This window comes from Enoplosus armatus, chromosome 18 (assembly GCF_043641665.1).
Source record: "Enoplosus armatus isolate fEnoArm2 chromosome 18, fEnoArm2.hap1, whole genome shotgun sequence".
NCBI lineage: Eukaryota > Metazoa > Chordata > Actinopteri > Centrarchiformes > Enoplosidae > Enoplosus > Enoplosus armatus.
The window spans coordinates 2,057,065-2,081,442 of NC_092197.1; the positions used below are offsets into that span (position 1 = coordinate 2,057,065).

Below are 24,378 nucleotides of genomic sequence, written 5' to 3' on the forward strand. Positions count from 1 at the left end.
GACGACATTAACAGTCTGATCCAAATGTTTAATTGTGAGCATACGTGTTAATTAATTAGACAGAAGGCACAATAATTGGTTTTAACTACTGGAAATGTTTCATGTCTTAATATGAAATCTCCCAAAGATATTTAAAACAGCCATGACAGAAGTTTACATGTATGCAAGGTCGGGTTGAAGCTGATTAAAAAGGTAGCTCAAAGTAAACACTTGTAAGAACAATTAATTGCATTCCATGTAAACATGTTAGACTCACAAGCTACAAACTCCAGTCTATAACATGTCATTAATACACATGAGCAGCAGTTGGCACATTGGGTCATCAGTTGGTGTGAAAAGTAAAAAGGTAATTAATGTTCAAAATTAAAAACAGAATCTGGAAATCTGCAATAAAAGCTAACCCACTCGTCCTCCATGGAATGATATGGAAGGCACTGTTAATGGCATTTCTCAAACAGGCAATTTAAAATTTAAAAAGCAAAAAAAAAAAAATTCATCGAAATACTAACAGTTACGATGAACTGAGAAGATATGAACATCTCAGAAATACCTCAGAAACTGCCTGGAATTAAACATCTGGTACAACTGCAGTGTGTGCAACCGAGTACATTATTAAAACAATCTGTTTAGTGACTACGTACATACAACATTCAATCATTCTTAATCTCAAAAGATCTCAAAATTAATCATACAACACATAGGCACTTTTTCTTTTTTTTTTTTTTAAAGCATCAATCTAGTAAGTTAATCGATTTAAAACATCTCTGCAACTTAAAAGTGAACCACCTCAACCGCCGTTTTGTGGAAATGTGCATTTCTACAGAAGTTGTGTACATATGCAAGCTAATTAAAAAAAAAAAAACTGCATCTCTACGGATTCATTTGACAATTGTGATTTAAGGCATTTAGTTGTTAATGTACTGTAGCCTCTGCAGCATGTGACATCTGAATATTAATTATTTCATCAGGTACTGAGTGAAATAACGGTTTAAGTCTGGTAAAAAAAGCAAAAAAATCTAAATACTTGCATATAAACGGGCTTTAAAATGTTTGATCTCTGGTATAATCTCTCATTTCAAGTATAATTTATGCGTCTACAGTGTCTAAATCACATTATATTGGGCCGGGAACTGGTTTCTCTTCTCTGTGCTGATAGTGTTACCATTTCTCTAGTCAATGGGATCCAAATAAAAGCCCTGTTCCTTTCCCTGAGCTCTTAAGGAACTTCCCCCTTCTGGAATTTAAGAAATAGGAGCAAGTGTAAGCAGTGACTGCAATCTGGAGCCGTTTTTTCATGCAGATAATACTTCCACTTGTAATAGCTGTGTTACAAATAAAATCAAGAACGTACCGATCCCTTTCTTTCTATCTGAAAATCACTGAGAGGTAGATATTAGAACCTAGGAGCAGGAGGTTTCAGGAGACCGGTTTGGGACTCGGCCTGGTTAATAATGTGAGTGGCCCATCTCAACACTCCTGCTTGTGTAGCACCGCCTTTCCTTCTCAGTCCGTCTTCCAGACTATGTTCAGCACCTTCACAACTTCCTCATAGATGATGAAGACTATGGCCACGTCCATACACACCCGACCCAGTCGAGGAACGGTTCCTTTGTAGAACCTGAAGGCGACAAAAAGAGAGTGAATATTTTACTAACATGCACCCGAAACGTTTCAAATACTCACAAGCAACTCACAAAAGTTATTGCACATCCCTCTTTTCAGAATGTAAACAGTAAATGTATTAATTACTCAGAGGATCCATAATGGGAAAGGGCTCTCTGTAGTCTGCGTGTTCAAATGTTCTCAACTATCTTCCAAATAAAGAAATGCATCATCAGAGAACCCAACACCTCCTTCCTAGGCTTATAAATAGCAACCCTTCCCTGGTGGTCTAGTGGTTAGGATTCAGCGCTCTCACCGCCGCGGCCCGGGTTCGATTCCCGGTCAGGGAACTACTTTTTCAAACTTTCCCCGCTGAGGGATTAATAAGGTATTATCTTAATAACATTATTTTTTTTTTTTATTTGTTGGCCAAAACTCATGACAGACAATTCAAATGACTGCTGACTTATCGATGTGGAAAGAGTGTGAATCCTTTGAAGATATGAGGCCAACTCGGTATCTTCAGGGAACGACAGGAATCAGATCAACTTACGCCATCGGGCCCTCGTGCTTCATGATCTTGACGGCGCAGTCCATCGTGCTTTTGTACTTGTGAGCTTCGAGACCCTGTTAAAGAAATAACACACACACACGAGTGAGTTTATCTGCTCAGGGATCAATCACAAGAGTCTAAGGAGTGAACGTGTTGTTCAACCAACCTGCATCCTGGTCTTAATCACATCCAGGGGAGTGTTTCCAAACACACTGACGGCGCCAGCAACAGCTCCAAACAGTCCAGTTATCAACGGGTTAATGGCTTTGTTGGTGTCATCACCTTGTTTCGAAAACCAAAAACAGGAGATGAATCTTCGGCTGCATTTTTTGGTTGTATGAGGCGATTATAAAGAAATGTTCACTCCCTCACCTTTGTACCAGTTCCTCAGGGAAGTCATGACATAGAAGCGGATGGCCTGGTTGGAGCCTTGTTTCAACACGGTGGCTGTCAGGCCTTGATAAGTCCCCTTGAGCCCTGAGGACGCATCAATATGATCAGTTAACTCTCACAGCTTTCCTGTTTAAATGAATGAACTTTTCAGGAGCAATGAGGCTGAGGAAGAACAGCATCATCTAAATAATTCATGGGACATGATGAACAACCTGAATGTGGAAAAATGATTTTGTGGTGCAGTTGGAACAGTAGGTGGCAATAAAATTCAAATAACGAAGCACAACATGAAGGAAGCCTCCTCACCTTGAGTTCTAATGATCTCCCTCACCCCGTGGAAAAAACCCTTGTACTTTGGGTTTGCTGATGTCTGATCGTGGATGAATTTCACCTAAAATGAAATCAAAACAATAAGAGAATCAACATAGAGGCGATCGCGGGGTTCTGCAAACAGTGATAGGAAGCTGTTTAGGTAACAAGTGGTCTTTGTTTTAGTGTCCCAGTGCAGTTTCTGTCCCGCTGTCATGGAGGTAATGAAGCTGCTTTTGATCAACAAAGACAAATGTTGAGATTTTCTCATCTGACAATAACAAGGACATCTTCTGTTAAGCATCTCCACAGACATTTTGTCATTTTGTTTTCAATAAAGTTCTCCGAATTGAACCGAATTCTCCCATTCGCTGGTGTTGGTGGTCCTGCAGGATTCTGTTTAGTCAGCGGTGGATTCAGATCCTTAACTTAAGTCAAATGATTGTCTGTCACATATTTAACTGGATTTTAACTCAATTTAAAAACATGTATAAATAAATGTATAACACATATATATATATATATATATATATATATATGCCTGACAAGATTAAAGCTGCACTATTCAACACTTTTGTATTAACAATGAAAAAAATAACAATACCTTCACTGTCTCCATGGGACAGACCACGAACACAGCCTCCGCAACTCCGGCCCCGAGGCCACAGAGGAATCCTCGCTTGCTGTCTAGTTTACCGCTTTCATCGCGCATCTTGTTACTGAGGAACTCGAACACCCCAAATCTGTACAAGTTAATAGAGAATAAAAAAGAGAAAGAAGATTAATGACTCAAAATAGAAAATACAAATCATTAGGGCTGCAATTAGCAAATCTGCTAATGATTTACTGTCAGAAAATAGTGTAAAGAGCTACAAACAGTCAGAGATAATTCAGTTTATCATCATGGAGGTATACTGGACATTCATGAAGTGTGTGTTTGCGCCTGCACAGGTGTGTCAGGTACCTGACGGCTGCTTTAGGTATAGATCCATACAGGAGGGAGCTAAGACCTCTGTAAAGACCCCTCACCCCATGACCGTTCACTGTCTGCTTCACACAGTCACCTGTAGGAGAGAGAGAAAACACTGATCATCAAAAACAGCTCACTCCGTTAAACACCCGCCGCTGCTTCGTTATCAAAGTCTCGCTGTTAAAAGACGAGAGCAGGTCACTGCGGCTCCAAACAACAGTTTCAAACATGATCTTTGCCAAAGTTCACAAGCTTTCATGGAACAGATAACAAAGAGTAACTGAAAACTCAAACACACGTCCGCTCGTTCAAACAAACGTCTGCTGAAGTTACTCGAGCGGAAATCTAAACTTTGGATCTTAAACACCAACTGAGATCGTTGATCGTTGACCTGCTGATTAACTCAAATCATCAATCAACAACCACAGTGAGCCGTTTATACTCAAAACACTTCGTCATGTTCGGGTCACATGCTGACCAGAAAGATCTACTGTAAAAGGCGACTTCTGTAATTTAACTTGTTAGGTTTAATGACGACATTCTATTATATTTTCTATAACATACAACATCACAGTTTGTCAGGGTTCGAACATTTATATCCACTGTTGTTCCTGCTGTCAATTAGAGACGAAGCATCCAATGTCTGACATTAAGAAATATTAGAATATATATTAAATATACTACAACTAAAAACTAGAAAATCGAATTATATGAACAATCGCTGATTTTTTAGAAAGCAGGAAAACGTGAAAAGACACGACAGACATTCAGTTCAAGATGCTAAAAAAATCAATGTAGTAAATAGTCAACATGTCAACATAATGCAGTCCAGTTCAACAGCCGGCGTGCGGCTGAGCTGCATTAGATTTTACAGGCGTACCTGATAAAGTGGCCACAGAGCGAACATCAACTCACCGATGCCTTTGTATTTGGGAGGGTTTGCCTTCTCGTCCAGCTGCAGCTGCGTCTTAACGTACTCTGTGGGGAAGGTGATGCAGATCTCTATGCCGCCTGCGATCCCACCTGGAGGAACAGCAACAACACGCCGTTAAGAACAGACTGACGTGGACGAGAGAGCAAAAAAAACAACAACACATTAAGACTTTAATGTTCTTTCTGTCAACACCACACAAGTGCATTTCAGGGAGAAACAGAGGCAAGTACAACTCCAACCAATTACTGATTGTAAAATGTAGTTTTTCTTTATCTAATCTACTTTACAAATGCAAACGTGTGTCTTTGAGAACTGTTCACGATCCATTAGCAACGTTGTGAACATAAACTTTTGTATGTTTATACTCAAACACTTCAAACTGCAAAGTTAGGTTTTAATAGTCAAAATGAATTATGCCGTCTTGCACGTTCAGGCATTCCTTAACAGTATTTTTCACAAAGACAATAACAAAACTTTATTTACAAAGAGCACATTTCATACAAAAGGATGCAATATGGTGAGCCTCACAAAAAGGTGGAAAAATGCAAATTAAAGATGCAAGAAAGACGATTAAAAGCAGCAGAAAGGATGTTTTAAAGGAGACAAATTAATGAGAGAAAAAAAATACACGTTTCTAGTTTCTACATGAAAGCAAACTTGTTGCACATTCGTCATCATCAGATTACAGTATTCCCTCCACGGTATGAAGCAGCTCCACCTTAAAACCCCGGTTGTCACACATCTGCAGTTCAACAGCAAACACGGCAGCCGGCAGCCGATTGGCTCTGCTGATCTCAGTGCGATGCTGCCTACAGATACTCCCCCTGGCCTGACTCCAGCTGAAGGGGGTGTGTAGCCCTCAGAGCACATACTGTTCACCACATCACCCTCCAGCGAGCGGCCTGGTTACTGCCGTGCGCTCACAAGTGACAAGTCTGTAAGGAAACTTGAGCTTTCTGTCAAAAACAAAGAGTACAGAAAGTGTACGACTGTTAGTAGAGCTGAAGAAGTTTGACAAGTTATCCCACGAACGTCCACGCTTCTGCTAAAATCTGCCTGGATTCAAACAAGTCAGCTACAAATGCTTCTGAGTAGCGAGTAAATGCTAAAGAGCGACTTGTATTTGGCAGAAGTGGTAAAGAAAGCTGGAAACTGAAGGCTGATTAATGTGAACAGTAGATGGAAAGCCGTTAAATCACTAACTAAATCAGCTTGAATTCATCCTCACAGATACCAAAAAAAAAGAAAAAAAAAGTACCCTTTGTTGATGCTTTTAACATCCTTTCTACCAAAATGTCATGCAGAGAAAATCCAGCACACTAGTGGTTCTGAGCTCACACATGCAAGTCAGGCTGCGCGTGCAGTCACAAGACCCCCGTTTTCACTAGAACATGGAGGACAGGAGCTGTAAAAGTGCTGGTTATGGCACAACCCGGCATTCCTCTGGTTAAACACTGGCTTTACAGCTGGAGCCGTACCTACAAATTAAGCTTGGATCAAAAACAGTCCACATCATCATCATCATCATCATCATCACCATCTGCAAACAAGCCTCCATGTAGTACCTGCAGCACGTCCCCCGAACTCAAGCTGGGAAAAGATAAAGAACCAGTTTGTCGCTTCAACAGGTACTTTGAAAGTGAGTTTGAGGAGAATACTTCATTTTAAGAGACACTTTAAGAAACACAAAGCGCTAATAAAGTAGCCTGTAGTTCAGTGGGATCTGCAGACAACATTAATAATGTCTGCCATGACGTGTTTATCACCTTTTTAACATTCAAGATGGAACATGACTGCTCCTGTATGTAACACCTATTAATGTATGTTCTGTTGATGACGGCGTCGTGAGGTGATGCTAGTGTTTGTCATGGATCAGACGAGGTTTCTCTTTACGTCTCATGATGTTTCAAAGGAATACTTCAACATTTTAGGACATATTTGCTTTTTTTTTTGTAGCAGAGATCGACACCACTTTAAAAATGTGAAACTACAACCAGGAGACGTTAGCTTAGCTTAGCTTAGCACAAAGACTGGACCTTGTTTAAAAACAAGGTTGGCTGGGTGCAGAGACGTCCATGCTAGCTGTTTACCCCTGTTTCCAGTCTTTACGCTAAGCTAGGCTAACTGTCCTCTGGCTTTAGCTTCATATTTAAAAACAGACACGAGAGTCACATCGAACTTATCAGTCAAGTTAATTTTTGTTGCACGTTGTGTGCATCGAGGCAGAGATATTCTGACCAACATCAGGGAAGTTTAGCTGCATATATATATATATATATAATATACATGCTGTCTGCTTCTGTGGGGATTAATGGTTTCATAAAGCCTCTGCATGTGATCCAGTTACTCTCTTGTGACTTGCTGATAGATGCCTTGTCATCCTGTTAGGTCAAAGATCTTTTGTTCGTCTAAAACAATATGTTAGGACTTTAAATCTAATTCTAAAATCACCACTCTTCCTTACAGCAGCTTTAACCCCCCCACCCCACCCCCCTTTCAGGTCCTGGCCTAAACTTGTGACAGGCATGTTGTAACCCAGGTTAACAGTGTGCCGAGGCTGACAGAGCAATGTGCTTTGTCATCGTGGCTCATGCAACTGAACATGGAGACCCGGGCCTCCGAGCACACTGTGGAGGGGCCTCCGGGCACACTGTGGAGGGGCCTCTGAGCTCACTGTGGAGGGGCCTCTGAGCTCACTGTGGAGGGGGCACACTGTGGAAGGGCCTCTGAGCACACTGTGGAGGGGCCTCTGGGCACACTGTGGAGGGGCCTCTGAGGACACTGTGGAGGGGCCTCTGAGCACACTGTGGAGGGGCACTACGTCAACAGAAAACACCACGCAGGCTGCTGACAGCAGAGTACAGAAAATGAGATTTTAAGACTCAAAGGTGGACAGCGTGACAGATGGAGCAGCAGCGAGGCGGCCGGCTGGTTGTTGTCCTGTTGATGTGGCAGTGTTACCAGTAATGATTGCCCCGTGCTACATGTGGAGGTGGAGCATCTGTCACTCATTGACTAATGAGACGGGCAGGTGATCAGAGTTCACGGCTGAAGTTTGAAGGTCCCAGTCTGTCCGGCCTCCAGCCCCCCACCCCCAAGTCAAGACACAAGGTTTAGCTGCAGTGTGTAGACATGATGTGTCCTGACAGGCTTCGCAGGGACCCAGGTATGAAGAGAGAGACTGTGGAGGTACAACATGAACCTCACTTGGACTTCCATTTACTTTTTCACTCCCACTGTGGAAAGGAGAGCCAGTGGGCCTTTAAGACCAGCTCAGCATGACGGACTACATGCAGAACACAATGCACTTCCTGTGCGTTCATCAGTGTCATTTCAGCCAACAGTTCTGCAGCAGGTTCAGTGCTGAAACTTGTAAACAAGTTCAGCAGCCCCCCCGCTGCTGCTCAGTCCCACTCAAACTTTTCTTACCTGCCAGGATAGCCTTGCCGGGGTGCGTGAGTTTGGCTTTCCCCGCCGGAGCTGCAGCGGCCAGACACCGGGGTCTGTAAAACGGACTCACAAATCTATTTTGTCCAGACATGACTGCGATAACACCCCCCCCCCCTGGCCTATAACTTTCTTTTAGTCAATCCGGACGTGCTCGGCTGCTTCAAAACCCCCGGTCCGCCTTCAAGCCCTCATGCAGTCTGGGTGCTTTGTGCAGGAGTCGCGGTGCAAACCTCCAGAGGCCAGGCAGCCGGCGTGGACCATTGGACTTTAGGTCCTGATCTGGACTTGATAAAGTCTGTGTACTTTCCACTGTGGGGTTCCCTCCGTGGCGCACAGAGAGGCTGATAGCGTCGAGTCAGTGTTCGCGCAGGGCGGGGCAGGCCACGACGCGGGGCAACGCCATGTTTGTCACAAACATTTAAGGAGGACCGGAGTGATTCTCCGCAAAAGCGCCGACACACGCTCCTCATTCGCCGGTTCGTCAATGCAACATTTCCGGCCCACTTTAAATACAACAGGTCGCCTGTAGAGGGCGCCACCTCACCCCACTCCTCAGCAGAAACACAGTATAGCTGCTGTACTGTATCGTTTTGAGGTACTTGTACTTTACTTGAGTATTTCCATTTTATACTAAATTTCAGAGGGAAATATTGCACTTTTAACAGCTATAATTACATCTGTAGTTACTCTGCAGCAGTGGTGGAAGAAGTACTCCTCTTGTACTTTTCTTGTAGTATAAATAGCAATACCACACTTTAGAAACACTCTGAAGTACTGTTATAAGTAAAAGTACTGCATTCCAAATTTGACTTAAGTCAAAGTACAAAATTATTAGCATCAAATTTTAAAAACTTAAAGTAAAAAGTAAAAGATCTCATATATTATATTATTGAAACATGAACGTGTTCATCACTTAAATGCTGCAGCTGGTGAAGGTGGAACTAACTGTATTTACTGCTGTGTAGTTTTACCCATGAGGATCAATACAGTCTTAACCTATCATAATAACATCACAATGTATTTGCTGATTATATTTTGTGTTATTAATCTGAATCCGCAAAGTAACTAGTAACTTAAGTTTTTGGATAAATGAAGTGAAGTAAAAAGTGCATTTTGGAGGAAGTAAAGTGCAAATACCTCCAAATTTGAAGGATTTTTAAACAGTAAAGTATCCAGTATTTCACAAGAAAACTCATACAAAATAAACAAAAGTGTGTGTAACAGAAATATGTATATTTTTCTGTCTTATCCCTTTAATCTGGTGTTTTTTGGTGTCCTCAGGTTGGGAGCCAGGGATCACGGACATGCAGTAATAACAGTAATTATATTTCACACTCAGCTACATTCACACACATGTGTTAGATTTATGATATTCATGCCTGCCCGGGTGAGGTTGTGGTCGTGGGATTACACTCTTGCTTTTACATCGACTCTTTGTTCGGATTCTCGCACTGATACCGCGCATGCTCCATATGTCTCCTTCATTGTGCCCTGTTCCCCTTATAGACGTTGCTAAGCTAGGCTAGCTGTCAATCCACTCAGCAGCATCACGCGAGGGACACTCCAGGCTCTGCAGACTCCCCTTCCAAACACATTAGCTCTGGTAAGAAGAATAAACCATGCTAATTCACCTCATGTAGCTTCGAGCTTTATAGTACGTGTATTATAATTTAATTTACTAATTGCTCTTTGGCTAAAGGTACGTTTCTCTCCAAGGTTAGCCACATACCTAGCATGTTGAGCGATTTAGCTAACGTTAGGTCTGTTATGTAATGATGTTCAGCCTTGTAATGCACAGTTTAATCCTTGGATGATAGGTTTCCCGTGTGATAGTGCAGAGAGACAAAACTGTAACGTTAGCCGCGCATTTAGCAACTTTCTCAGCTGGCTTTGTGACTAGCTGGCTGTTAAGGGGTGTGTGTGTGTGTGTGTGTGTTTTTGGGGGAGGACAGGCAGAGTACAATGAACGTTAAACTAACCAGTCAGTCAGTGTGCATCTGCCGTATCCTTTTCTTGCTAGTTAGCTAGCTTGTTACTGCAGCTCACACAGCAGCTAGCTAGCTGTCAGAACCCCCCCACACACACACACCTCGTTGACTGGCCCATCTGCTGCCCTTTGTCCAAAACTAGAGATGCAGCATGTTGCACCGACCATTTGTTAAAGCAGAAAAGACTTTTCCTTCAGCATTGTCCACTTGGGAATTTATCTAAAGCTAGCAGCTCATGCAGAGGACGCATGTGCAGTAAACGTGCAGATTTGTGGGAACAGCAGCATCACCAGGATGAGGCTCAGGGCCCTTTCTTTTTCTTTTTTTTTTACAACCTTGAGATGTGTTGAAGCCTTTTGTTCTCATGCTTGAACATCTGCTAGCTTAGCAATTTCATGTATTTCTCTGTACATTTGTGCTCATTTATGTGGTGAAATATATATTTTTGTGGTGCAGTTCTTGCAGGACCTTTTAGGTGCTAATAGCTTCTTGTTCCAGCCGGATGCAGAGCCCACTCGTTAGCTTCCCAGCTGCCTCTGAAGGAACAGCTTGTTCCCTTCAGCTGGAGCTCTGGGAGCTCTTTAGTTATGAGCTGTTGCATAGTTTTTGTATATGATAAAACCCCAGCGACTTTGCTTTTTGTTAACTACTGACTGCCTTCATTCAGGATAGGCTTTGCTAGGGGTGCAGCTCTCTCCCATGATGATGATGATGATGATGATGGTGATGAGGGCCTTCACTGTAGCACTAAGTCATTACAGCTCCTGTGTAGAAAACGTGTGCTTCAACCTGCTTTCTAATCTGTTCATTGTGAAATATGTGGTGTAAACAGAGAGTCAGTGGCACTGATCACATTACTGACTTTATCTCCTCCAGCACAATGGCTGTCCCTCCTTCATACTCAGACCTGGGCAAGGCTGCCAAGGATATATTCAGCAAGGGCTACGGTGAGTGCTATTTTAGCCCAAAGAGTCAATTATTAACTGTTAGGAATTCCTGAAACACAGAGCCTGTTCAAATGTGCCGTGAGACTCCTATCCAGTGTGCAGATAATATAAATAAATCGATGATAACATTTAATATTGCTGCCAGCGGGGGAAATCTGCAAACATTACAAGCAACCCCCCCAGAGATGAAATGAAGCATCTGGCTTGTAAAGTAGGTTTGTAATGTTTGAAATGGCATCTAGAAAGGTTGTGTGTCTGTTTGAGCTCGGAGTGGGCAATATGAATAAAACACTAAAATGTTATAACACAATATCTATATATATATCTATATATATATATATATTGTAATATAATGTATTTTACTGGAAAAACAATTGTGTGATCAATTGAATTTTTTTAAAAACAAAGAATTAAAACATGAGGCGAGCATTTAGTTGAAGGAATAGTTCAACATTTTGGCAAATATGCTTATTTGCTCTCTTTTCGAGAGTTAGATGAAAATATTATGTCCGTTAAATGTGAATCTGCAGCCAGGAGACAGTTAGCTTAGCATAGCATAAAGACTGGAAACACATTATATACCTCATATATGTAATTAATTCAAAAACTGAAATGCTAAAATGGCAAGTTGTGATTTTAAGTGCTGGACTTCATGCTAAGCTAAACTAACTGCATCCTGGCTGCAGCTTCAAGTTGAACGAAATGAGAGTAGCATCAGTTTTCTCCTCCAACTCTCGGCGAGAAAGTGAATAAACATATTTCCCAAAATGTCAAACCATCACTTTTAATTCTGTTTGTATTTGATTAATTTGATTACTGCTAACGCACAACTCTGCCGTTTGAAACCCACCAGGCTTCGGTGTCGTGAAGCTGGACCTGAAGACCAAATCACAAAGTGGAGTGGTGAGGACGCTTTTCTTTTCTAACCCGTTGTCATTTTCCGGATGCTTTCTGCTCAGTCCATCTTACCCTGCCTTCCCTCGTGCTGCCGTCAGTAGAATAAGAGTCAGATCACAGATCCTGAACTCCTGAACCCTCTAACTGTAAACGCAGCTTGTAGGTTTCTAGGTTGACGAGCTGATGCGGACCTGCTGGCTGAACCCGCGCTCAGTTCTAGAGAAACATGACAAACCCATGTTTGTTTTGTGGCCTGTCTGTCTCTCTACCTGTCTCTCTTCCTGCCTCTCCTAACCGCTGCTCTGTCTCCATGCTGCTGCCGTCTGTACTGGACTGCTCGCGCTCTAATGTAGATGGTAAGACTGGTGTCAGAGCTGACAGCTGTTTATTCATATAATGTCACCATGTTGTTCAGTCTCACATAGTTTGTTTATTTTTTTGTTTCTGTGATGATCGTTCACACAGCATGACTATCAACGTGTTCTCTCCATGTTCTGTCACATCACTCTCAATCACATCTGTCTTTTCATTTCTTTGTGGAGTCGGTTTCATCTTCAGTTCAGGGCTACATTTTCATTATCAATCAACCTGCCGATTCTTTTCTTGATTAATCAGTTAATCGTTAAGTCGGTGAAATATCAGAAAATAGTCCTTATATCCCGAAGCCCAAGGTGTCGTCAAAAACCCGAATATATTAAACTTAATTCTGCATAAGATTCCCTAATTGATCACATTTAAATTGCTGACAGTGTGGGACAGTTGGTCCAGACTGAAGTATCTTCACTAACTAATCTACTGGCTGGAGCACCATCACATTTTGTGCAGATATTCGTGACCCCCAGAGGATGAATCCTACTGACTTTCCCTCTAGCAGCATAATGAGGCTGATATTTGTGATTCAGAGTGAAATACCTCAACTATTATTTGATGGATTGTCATGAAATGGAAATGAATGAATGAGAATACACCCCAAAGACTTTTTAGTTCTTCATTAAAATATCTCATCAAATATCGGACGGGCTGCTTTGAAATTCAGCCTGAATTATAAAAACTTTGGTGATTTCTTAAGTTTTCATCTAGCGCCATCTTCAGGTCAACATTTTAATTTGTTCACTTTGTTTTATGATCAAACGCCTTCAGAACTGAAGACACTTCCATCAGCCTCAGCTGGACTAGTGCTAATTAGCTAAAGCTTGCATGCTAACACGCTAAAACAACATAAACATTGTACCTGCTAAACATCAACATCATGCTAGCATTGTCATCGTAAGCAGGTTAGCATGCTGATGTTAGCATTTAGCTCAGGTACAGCCTCACGGGGTCTCTAGCGTGTCTAGAGGGTCTCAAATATAAATCTGGTACCACCTTCAGATGAAGAAGCCAGACGTTCTTCCCTCATGAAATGTGTGTTGATGACATCCAGACCTTATTGATTATCAGCTGATCTGAACCTCATCTCAGCTTGACATTAAGATTTGAGTAGTTAGATCACAGGAAATCACTCCAGTTAAATTATTTATTTGAGAATGAATGAATAAATGATTTGGAGATCCGTCCTGGTTGTGATTTCTGAGTATTTTTGGGGCGAGACGCTGTAGAGAGATGGGGGGGGGCGATGTGCATCAGAGGTCCCCGGCTGGATGTGAACCAGAGACCTTTGGGTTCTGGGTCTACGCCACAGGGGAGGCTTCAGGACTCTTCTACACAGATCAGGGTTGATGGTGTTTCCTGATAAAGAACTGTGATGTATTATATTGATCTTACAGTTCTGTAAAGAGTCAGTTCGATGTGCGGTGCAGTTCTGAAGTATTGAGACATTCACTTCCTGTTGTGTCTCTGTACTGCAGCTGATCAACTCTGAGGGGAAAGTGCTGCCTTTCAGCTTTAATTTGAGATATCCAGATATTATTATAATATTTTAGGCAGCTGTGTTATTGTCCACAGACTCTGTCGTGAACTCTCTCGTCCAGTCATTCCCTTCTCCAGATATAACAGATAGTCAGTAGTCAGATTTCAGCGCTTACTAATCATCATTTTGAGTCTCCGACAGAAACGTAGAAGGGAAGTTTACGCATCTATAAAATGCAACACAACGAACTATAAGATTGTTATCAGCACGCCATGCACACTACTTTCTAATTAATGCAAATAGAAGGAAAGAACTGCAGCCATGAAACAACATGTGGAAAGTTAACTCCAGGTACCTTTTTTGTTTGTTTTGCACCCTTGTCAGTGTTTTTTTTAACCGTGCACTCTGTCACAGTGAAATTTAGGATGGTAATAATTCAAATCACAGTGAGCAACATTCATCAAACGTACCAGTGTGTGTTTCTGTCCATCACGTGTTGCCGGTGTCTTGCATGCATTCATGTTCGGGGCCGTCTGCTTGTCTCTCAGTTGTCTGTCAGCTGTCGTCTGATGTGTTCGGTGTTGCAACAGTTTAATACCTGCACGGTCTTTTAAAGTGGATGTTCTGTGATCACGTAAACACACACTAGTCCATTATTGTCACACTGTCCAGCTGTGGATATCTACTTTTAAATGATTTGTCCTCCTGATCGTCAGGAGTTCAACACATCTGGCTCCAGTAACACAGACACGGGGAAGGCCTCGGGGAGCCTGGAGACCAAGTACAAGATGAAGGAGCTGGGCCTGAGCTTCAACCAGAAGTGGAACACAGACAACACGCTGGCCACTGAGGTCACTGTGGAGGACCAGGTACGAGTGTGTGTTTGTGTGTGTGTGTGCTAACAAAGAGTTCAAACTTGGTTTTGCAACCGATAAAATGACTTTGTTGAAGTGGTTAAACATGAACACGAACTGTTACTTTACCTGCAGCTGACTCAAGGACTGAAGGTTGCCTTGGATACGTCTTTTGTACCAAACACGGGGTGAGACTGTCTTTATTTGTATGGATCAGTGATGCTTTATGGCGTTTAAAAAGTGTGGAGGACGGTGAAGTCAGAGCTCCGACTAGCTTCTCCGTTCTTCTTGTTAATAATTAGCTGCTATTTTTACACTTTTCTGAACGGCCCGAGGAGTAAAATGACTCACTTCACCTTTTTCAAAACTGCTTTGGAAGTTAGATTCATTCACACTTCACTTCTTTTTTTTTTCTTATTTTCTTATTTGAAAACAGCTAGTTTCATGTTTTAAAGGCGCAGTAACTTCCTGCAACTAACTCACTGTAGCTTTTATCAAACTAACAGGAGGAAATAGTGCATTTGTTGGGGACTATTTTCAGTGGCGGATTAAGATACATCAGGCTTTGGTTCACTCACGGTACCTGTTCGTAGATACTTCCACTGCTGGTCCTGTAATATTACAGAATTAGAAACTTTAACCTTACGAACCCATTTTTCAGTAAGAAGAGCGGCAAGCTGAAGACGGGCTACAAGCGCGACTTCGTGAACCTGGGCTGCGACGTGGACTTCGAGGGTCCAATCATCCACGCTGCCGCTGTGCTGGGCTACGAGGGCTGGCTGGCCGGCTACCAGATGGCCTTCGACACGGCGAAGTCCAAACTGGCCCAGAACAACTTCGCCCTCGGATACAGGGCCGGGGACTTCCAGCTGCACACCAATGTGTGAGTGATTTTGCACGTCAGATTCAGGTCACTAGTCGCGGGGAGGACCGACCCTGTGGGGGGGGTGGGTGGTCTCTGGTGGCTCAGCAGGGAGCTTTGAACACTTTGAGTTGGGGGTTGGAGACGACACATTTTTAGCAGAAAGACTTTTAAAAGTTTAAAAGATGGACGTTAACCAGGCAGGGTGAGTCTCAATGAAAAGAGGCTCTCAAGTTGCATTATGGGAATTGTAGGATTCATCATTCTTGCAGTTTATCCCATGATAGTTGGACTACAACTCTTTCTCTTGTTAGTTCTTCCAGCTTTATGGAAGCGCTGGTTTCAATACAAACGTTCTATGTGTTTTAGGAAGTAGAAGATTGGTAATATTTTGTACTTTCTTTCCCAACTTTTTTTTTTGTGATCAAAGCTTTGGCCACCGGAATCATCATTTTTAATTATTATTTTTAAAAGAAACTCACGAAAGACGTAAAACCACACAAAGAAAAGCAAGAATCAGAGGAAAGTTTGAAAATCAAAAGTTTTATAGATAGATATCCGTAAATATCTGACACCACTACAGGCATCACTTCTCCTGCCATGTGCTCAGTATATTAAGAAATAATGTATCTCAGTATTACTATGATTAAGATGTTGAACCCCTGAAGATCCCGGGGAGTAAAGGGTCTGCAGGATCTGGTCTCTGAAGTCTGTCTTTTCCCTCTCAGTAACGATGGGACCGAGTTCGGCGGCTCCATCTACCAGAAGGTGAACGACGAGCTGGAGACGGCGGTCACTCTGGCCTGGACCGCCGGCAGTAACAACACTCGCTTCGGCATCGCTGCCAAATACAAGCTGGATAAAGACGCCTCTCTGTCTGTGAGTGCTCCAACTATTCGTTTCCGACACCGAGCCTCAAAACGATTCTTGTCGTTTGTTTCATGTCTCGTCGTGTTTCAACCCGCAGGCCAAAGTAAACAACGCCAGTCTGATTGGAGTCGGCTACACCCAGAGCCTCCGGCCAGGTAGGCTCTCGTCAACGCAAACGTCTTGTTCAGAGTCACAACCGTTGTCAACCGTGTCCATGTGAACACAGCAAAGTATCTTACCTGACCACTAGGTGTCCTCGTAGCTAAGAGCAGATTATGTCATCAGTCACCTTCTGCACGTCTGAACACGTTTCATCCTTCGACAGGAAGATTCACCTCATGGCTGGTTTCACTCAGCTGTCCAGCAACGGATACTAACGGATTATTTAATATATATTTCATATTAATTAACAAAGTGTGGAACACATTCGAGCCTGATGAACAATCTAACATGATGTTTTGTTTGTTTTGTGCATACGGCCCCAGATTTGAAGTGTTTAATGTACGAAACAAAGAAAAAGAAAGAAGATTATCAAAATGCCAAACCACTTGTTTCTGAGATGTCCCTGCTCTTGAAGAGAATCAGGTCTTAAAGTGTTGAATTTAGTTTCCTAAAAAAGGCTTTAGAAGGTGAACTAAAAAGACACATGTTCTCTTTCCTGCCGCAGACAGTAACACTACTTATGAATGTATAATAATGTTATTCAGACACAGTCTCTACGGCAGCGAACTGTATCAAAAACTGAAATACAAACCTTAAATTGATCCTTTACTAATTGGTTAATCCATGAATCCATTTTCTGCAGCTCTGGACCAGGTCACTTTAATTTAATACATCACTGTGAATTATTGTCGTGAACTGCTGAGAGAAATGTGATATACATGTCAATCAATCCATGTACTTAGTAGATAATTGTATTTACATACATCCGTATCGTCTCTCCTGGTTTTCCTTCGTACTTCGTACTTTAAAAAGTCTTGAACTGAACTTGGTGGACCCTGCAGAAACCCTGTTTTGTGTCTCTGCAGGTGTTAAGGTCACCCTCTCAGCCCTGATCGACGGGAAGAACTTCAACGCCGGCGGACACAAAGTCGGCATGGGCTTCGAGCTGGAGGCATAAAGGGGGACGACTCGGACCCACCAACAAAGATATAAAAAAAAAAAGCCCTGATCCACATCGCCACACACTCCTCTCCCCCCCCACCACCACCACCACCACCATCATGTAGCTTCTCTCCGGACTCACCCACCCGTTCACACACTTCCTGAGCTTTTCTGACAGTAATAGTCGAGTCTCAGCTTCATGAGAGGAGCTGTGAGGTTGCGTGTTGATCCTGAAACTGACGGCACGTAGTTGTGGATTATTAGCGTTTTTATGGTCATTAAAGTGACACTATTTATTTCCCCCGTAGGTCTTGGATGAAGTAGTCGTCGGTGTAAACGTGCAGCTCTTTGAAGCTTCTGTATTCAGTCGTTCCCGCCTTCCTCAAAGCATGCGAGAATGAGAACGTGGACGCAGAGCTGAAGGTGTCTCTCTGTCCTTTTTCTTTTGAACGCGTTCGGCTGTGTTGTTGCGATCTGCGGACCACATATTAACGTTTTGACGCAACGCATTTCATGAACGCGCGGCTGACGTATTGAAGTGGTTTTAGTTGAGAGGTGAAGACTCCTGCTTTGACCGAATGAAGGATATTTAAAACTGTTAGCTTGCGTCGCTTCACAGGAACAACGAGTCTGTTCAGATGCTCCGAAATGATCTTAACGTCCTTTTGTGACTTCTTGTGTCGGTAGGTGAAACCAATGTAGTGGAATCTTCTGGTAGCTTCTGTAGTTAGTTTGCATTTCTACAACGTTGTTTTCATCTGTCTCGGCAGTCACGAAGAGACGGAGAATATTTTGCATCTGCTCGTATCGTCTCGTAGGTATCTCGGCTGTTTCCTCATGTTGCTGCACTCGTTGCTGTCGGTGCTCTCCTCAGATCTGTACGTGAACTACAGCTGATTGTCCTCTAAGTGATTCCAGTCAAAACACTTAATAGGAGTATATGAGAGGTTGTCGTGTCCCACATGACTTTCCGATTTATTTTTTTTTTTTGCAATCATGCATCAAAATGTGTTTTTGTTTTTTTCTCCATCTAATTGTGTCGTCATGATTATGAAGCTCATGTTTCTTTGTCACTTAGACACTGTACCTCTTTTTTTTTTTTTTTTTTCCAACGTCAATTAAGGGAATTCTAATAATAAAAAAAAACATTCAAAACACTGTCGGAGAGTTTTTTTTTCTCGTCTAAATATGGTGACAGACAAAAGAGTGCCACGTTATCCCACAGCTGGGTTTAAATGGTGTCTTTAATTTCAAGGGACTCCACGTTAAAGTTCATATTAGAAATATAAACTGAATACAGCACATTCATACGACATATTCATGACTCATTCAATGCCATCAGGTCAATGAGACATTTCATCTTAATGCTCCTGCAGCTCTGTGGTGACTTTAACTTCATTTCTTCCCATGTGAGCATGTAGAATATCTGTCTTAATAAATAAACTCGTGAGATGTCCCGTGAGCTACTAGCAACTTCCCATCTGCAGGTCGACGGCAGAATCAAAGCGTACATAAATATGATTGCAGTTCTTATACTGTATATTATTTAAGTCAAATTCACAGACGTATACGTTGTAGATTGTGTAGAAATATATATACTATAATACAGACTTGCACTAGCATTAATAAAGGTCACGCTGCGTCACATTTGACACAGAAAATGTTAGTAACCGACACATTATACACATCTGAACTTCCCTTAAAGGTGAATGAATACTGGTCTCACTCGTGGACTGTCTGGTTGAGCTGCCTCATGTAGTCTAGCTGTGAAATATGTCTTAAAGGGCCAAATCATGAAAATACGTATATTCTCAGTGACCTCCAGTGGTGTCCAGCCGGCTTTCATTTGTCCAGGTTTTTAAATATCTGTCTTTGAGATTCATTCAATTCAGTTTGAGAAATGCTAAATGCTAACGAGCAGGTATGTTTACCGTGCTCAACATCTTAGTTTAACGTGTTAGCATGCTAACATTTGCTAATTACCGCTCATACCGGTCATAAAGCAAAGTATGGAAAGTTCAGGGATTACTGAAGTTACTTTTCTTGAGGGGGGGGACATGACGTCATCAGCAGTGTGTACTGAACTACAGATATCTCAAAATCTGGTCAAATAAAAAACCTAAACTATCTGCACGGCTCGACACCACTCGAGGTAAGAGGGTGAAGTGGCCCTTTAAGTTTGTGGACCAGCGTTTTTCAAACCTCTTCACAGGATTCACGCCAGTCCTTTTGTTTTTTTTTTCCACTCTCACAAAACCCTTGAGAGCTTCGGCTCTGAGTTGTATCATTCAAGTTTCCTAATAACCTTTTACTCACTTCTCACGCAGTATTTCTTCATGGTTTAAAGAATGTGAAACATCCAAAACGTTTCCTGCAGAGGATTTCACAGCAGGTTGACCTTGGCCACCACTTGTTTGCAGCCTGTCCGGGAATATTCGCGCCCCCCTACCTCGGGGTAGTACTCGATCTCCCCCGCGAGGCGCTCTATGTTGGTATGATCCGGGTAGAACCCCTCTCGAGTCATTTCATCCAGGAAGCACTCCATCACGTGACCTTTCTCCAAAAGGCCCAGAGGTAAGACGTCAGCTTCTGTCCACAGCAGGTGAAGCTTCTCCAGACTGTTGCGTAATATTGGAGTCAGCTCTTTTACTAGGTTACTATGACGACCAGATGCCGTCAATGCCATAGAAATACTCGACGAGTTGTGTAGCATGTGTTTGGTGATGTGCGCGTGACCCAGATTGCTCAGGAACAGGTAGACAGCGTTCAGGTACTCGTTGGACTGTTTGGAGGCCACCAGCTGCCACAGCGCGTCCAGGATCTCGTCGTGCATGTGCTCGGCCTCGTCGAAGATGAAGAGCGGGATCTTCTCCTCCTCCTCGGCTCGTTCAACCATCTCTGAGATGACGGCGGAGAGGTCGCCGGCGCACTTCAGGGCGTCGGCCTCCTGGGGACAGTGGTGGAGGACGTAGTACTGCAGCACCAGCGTGTCCCCCACCACGGAGCGGAAGTGTCCGGCCAGGAGGCGTCCCAGGTGGCTCTTGCCCACCCCGCTGGGGCCGTGCAGGGACACCACCAGGGGCTTGTTGTGGACGTAAGTGGACAGGTAGTCCTTCAGGTGGGACAGCAGACCCTCCACCGCCCCCTGCTGCCCAAACACCTCTCTCCTCAGGGTCTTCTCCAGCCCCTCCAGGTCGTACCGGAGAACGTGGTCGTCGAGGTTCTCTATGGCGTTGTAGACCTGGAGAGAAACACGAGACAGATATTAAGAGCTGCGTCCCACCTCAATACTGCATATGAATTATAGACAGTGCTGATCTTTATAGAGCTGTTCATGTGGTCGGTATACAAGGAATCAACACACTAAGCTGTTCCATACAAACAGGAAATGTGGAGTCACTGACAGTGACTCAACAAAGACACAGCAAGATGTCTCTCCAGAAACTTGATAGTTTTCTGAGGTCTTCCTGGAGACGTTTCACCAACTTCCAAAACAGTTTTTTTCCCCCAGTTGTGAGCAGCACACTCAATAATAGTCTCACAGATCGACCAATTGTCTAAAACAATTTAAAAAATAAAATCTACACTTAGAAAAAGCCTAAAAGTGAAGAGGTAACCAGCAGCAGAGGGGACATTTGACAGTGACCGTTTCTAAATGGGCCTTGAAATCTGTCTGGTTCCTTTCTGCAGAACTGGAACCCTTTCCTTACTTTATTTCACCGAGACATGCTAACAACATGCTAGCAGCTCTGTGAGGCTGTACTTAGGCACAGTGGTTCTTTGAGCTACATGCTAACATCAGCAGGCTAACATGCTGATGGTTAGAAGGCCATGTTTACCTATTTTAGCTTAGCATAACACCATGCTAACAATAGCTAATTATCAATTATCAATGTATTGATAATGAATATCCAACGACGATTTAAATGCAGATACTTTTTTTAAAAAAGCTAATAAAAAGCAAATCTCTGGGGTTTGTGGATCATCAGACGACAGCTGATGGGATCCGAGATTACATTTCTTTTTACCTGCATGAGACCAAAGCATGCTCAAACGTGATTGGTCAATACTACTCGCACTACAAATGGACTACAAACAGAAACCAGAACACTTCCGATACCAAACTCTCGTCCCTTGCCTTCAGATGCTGCATTGATATGCAGATATCTCGATGCAGTGATGTAGAAGTGTACTCCCGGCTGTGTCAGTACACTGTGACCTAATATTCAACACATCATCCACAGCCGACTCATCGCGTTACCTGGATGAAGACGATGGCGAACAGCAGGTACAGGCAGTACTTGGCTCGGCTCTGCTCCTGCTTCGGCGGGGGCCGGCACCCCCCTCTGTTGGGAAACAAAACCCGTTTCCTCCTCCTCCTCTTTTTCTTCTGAGGGACGGAGGACGACTGGGCGGGGAAGCTGGAGGGCGTGAGTCCGTCGAAGGTGAAGATCCTGGGGCTGGTTCTCGTGGGGGCCCCTGCGATGGCCCCTGCGATGGCCCCTGCTGCTCCCAGCCCCAGGGCCATCTCCTGACGTCTCTTCTTCATGGCCTGGTACTTCTGTTTGATGCGTATGACGGCGTGCAGAGACGAGGAGAAGCTGGACAGACTGGGGGCCGGACTGTCCCTGTGTTTTTCATCTCTTTCTCCACCCCCCTCCACCTCTCCGTTCATCTCTTCCTCCATCTCTCCCTCTGTTTGAGAGGCCGAGGCGCTGCTGTCCTGGTCACTCATCTGCAGAGAGACAGAGACATCAGATATTGATTATTGATGGTAATAACAGGCGAGTACTAACACAACCAGCTTTACCCACATTAGAGACTAAAAGTCAGGATATTTCAGCCTCTTCTGCACCAGTTTTGATTGTTTCAGTCTAACCATCCTTCCTCTCTGTTATCTAAGCATGTGTTTCTCAACATCCTGGCCAACGGGGCTGGTACTAACAACCACAAACTGATGTTAGATATATATATATATACACACACATATATATTGCTGAGAAAGGCCGGGCGTCTCTGGCAGCCAACTTCAGAGGAGTGTGTGAAATAGTTGTAGCTGCAACACCACACTCAGTTATTTCCTCTTGTTACATGTCTCTGCTTTATCTCTGCAATCACACCTATTTTGTAATTTATAGCTTTAATCTGATTGGTAGATTTCCACGTGGACCTAACACAGTTTTTCCAGGTAAAGAGCTGCTGATTTCCTTCAAACATGATATTCAAATCAAGTAATTGAGAGTACTTTGGACATGTTCCTGCAGAAAGAAGGAAGTGCAGGAACATTCGCTGGCCTGTCCTGCAGAATAACTCCGCCTGTGTAAATGCACACTAGTGAGCTTTGTAACAGCTTTTGCATGTAACATACATGCGTCATCTTGGTCGATGTATCTACAACTGACTCACAGTCTCCGGGTTAGTTTGCAGATTTATGCACTATTGTACGATCTGCAGAACTACAGATTAAAGACACTCTGAATGTGAAATCATGCTGGTTTCACACTCGTCTTGGTGTTTCAAAGGACGCAGTGTGAGTGTCTGGTTTCCTCAGAAAAGAAGGAACTATCAGTTACACCCAGAGGAGGTCAACAACAAAATGTGCCACATACAAATGAACACAATCAATACTCCAGTCAATTATTCATTAGACGTTTAGTTCTGTTCCTGGCACAGCAGGGAGGAACAGCACCAAACCCAATGCAAAATGAGCACAATTTAAGCATTGTGTGAATGTGATCAGAGTCAGATATTATTCTTGGCACAGACGCGGCGTCATTTCTGGTTAAGTTATAAAACTCTTGTGTGACCGAGCCTCTTTTTCTTCAGCACAAAAGAATTCTGCAAAGCACTCGGGGAGGGGGTGGGGGGGGGGAGAGAGAGACAGTATCAGTGCTTTATCTGCCTCTTAGCTTTCTTTTCACATGCGGGGACCTGAAAGCACCGGCTGCATACCAGACATTTTAGACTTGTTCAGCACAAATCCCCTCTTCAGTGACCCCTCTTCCCTGAATGCTGTGTGAGTTTTGGTTGCAAAAACATGAAGAAACTTAAAAGACTCACAAAGAGACACAAGCAGCAGGTTTAGTGGCTTTCTTAAAAAGGTTTTCTTGTGAGTGGAGCTTCACTGATTTTTCACACAGAACACAGAACAGGTAGTGAACTACCACTTCACGCCCAGCTGCACACACACACACACACACACACACACACACACACACATATTCTTCAGCCTGCAGGTTGTGTCTGCAAAACAAGGAGAGAATGAAAACTCAGAGTAAAAACATGCAAGAAAAAACTGTTTTCGTACCTCCAATGTGGCTGAAGTCTTTGCAGAGAGAAGTCACGTTTGTGTAGGTTTAGTCCATAGTTCAGGAGTGGAGGACGCAGAGAACAGCCCCACAGAGAGCAGCTCCACTCAGGAAGGGCCCTCCCATCTGCCTATCTAACCTCCAAACCCTGTTCTCAGCTGCTCCTCCTCTTTCTTCCTCTTTCTTCCTCTTTTATTCTCTCCGTCTTCTCTCAGTTTCTGGAAGCGTTCGACACATTACGCCACGCTGGCTTCATTTAGCAGCTATTAACTTTCACTTGTGCCTTTTGGAAACAGCTCAAATCCACTTCCAGCTCTTTGTTTTCCACCTTGTTCTGTCACCAGCGCTGCTGAAAGAGTCTTCGTGGTTATATCGAGTAACACAGGAAACGAGATAAAACACAACTTATCTAACAAGAAACCAAAATGTAAGATAACCGCAAACTTCCATTTCTCAATAACTCGCTCTGATCAAGGTGCCCTGTTTAT

The 24,378-nt window shown here is 43.2% G+C and overlaps 3 protein-coding genes and 1 non-coding gene across 5 annotated transcripts; 2 read left to right on the forward strand and 2 right to left on the reverse strand.

Annotated features, from left to right (window-relative positions):
- Window positions 1–19: 19 nt before the first annotated feature.
- slc25a1b (slc25a1 solute carrier family 25 member 1b) lies at window positions 20–8,335 on the reverse strand. The gene is made up of 9 exons (XM_070924591.1): window positions 8,191–8,335; window positions 4,743–4,850; window positions 3,822–3,921; window positions 3,462–3,600; window positions 2,855–2,939; window positions 2,528–2,632; window positions 2,322–2,437; window positions 2,156–2,229; window positions 20–1,618 (listed from the first exon to the last, which is right to left on the reverse strand). The coding sequence occupies exons 1-9, from the start codon at window positions 8,300–8,302 to the stop codon at window positions 1,504–1,506; spliced, it is 954 nt and encodes a 317-aa protein (XP_070780692.1). The 5' UTR covers window positions 8,303–8,335; the 3' UTR covers window positions 20–1,503.
- On the forward strand, window positions 1,881–1,952 carry trnae-cuc (transfer RNA glutamic acid (anticodon CUC)). The gene has a single exon. It is a non-coding gene; the product is annotated as a tRNA-Glu (tRNA).
- A 1,374-nt stretch (window positions 8,336–9,709) lies between the features above and the next one.
- LOC139300909 (voltage-dependent anion-selective channel protein 2) lies at window positions 9,710–18,702 on the forward strand. 2 transcript variants are annotated; one of them, XM_070924111.1, is made up of 10 exons: window positions 9,710–9,814; window positions 11,076–11,146; window positions 12,000–12,049; window positions 12,397–12,399; window positions 14,609–14,761; window positions 14,882–14,934; window positions 15,408–15,629; window positions 16,337–16,487; window positions 16,576–16,633; window positions 17,507–18,702. In XM_070924111.1, the coding sequence occupies exons 2-10, from the start codon at window positions 11,080–11,082 to the stop codon at window positions 17,596–17,598; spliced, it is 849 nt and encodes a 282-aa protein (XP_070780212.1). In that variant the 5' UTR covers window positions 9,710–9,814; window positions 11,076–11,079; the 3' UTR covers window positions 17,599–18,702. The 2 variants fall into 2 exon arrangements, with proteins under 2 accessions (XP_070780212.1, XP_070780211.1); XM_070924110.1 differs by lacking the exon at window positions 12,397–12,399.
- A 106-nt stretch (window positions 18,703–18,808) lies between these two features.
- tor4aa (torsin family 4, member Aa) lies at window positions 18,809–23,941 on the reverse strand. Its single transcript, XM_070924109.1, has 3 exons — window positions 23,890–23,941; window positions 21,844–22,317; window positions 18,809–20,823 (listed from the first exon to the last, which is right to left on the reverse strand). The coding sequence occupies exons 2-3, from the start codon at window positions 22,315–22,317 to the stop codon at window positions 19,966–19,968; spliced, it is 1,332 nt and encodes a 443-aa protein (XP_070780210.1). The 5' UTR covers window positions 23,890–23,941; the 3' UTR covers window positions 18,809–19,965.
- Window positions 23,942–24,378: the final 437 nt, after the last annotated feature.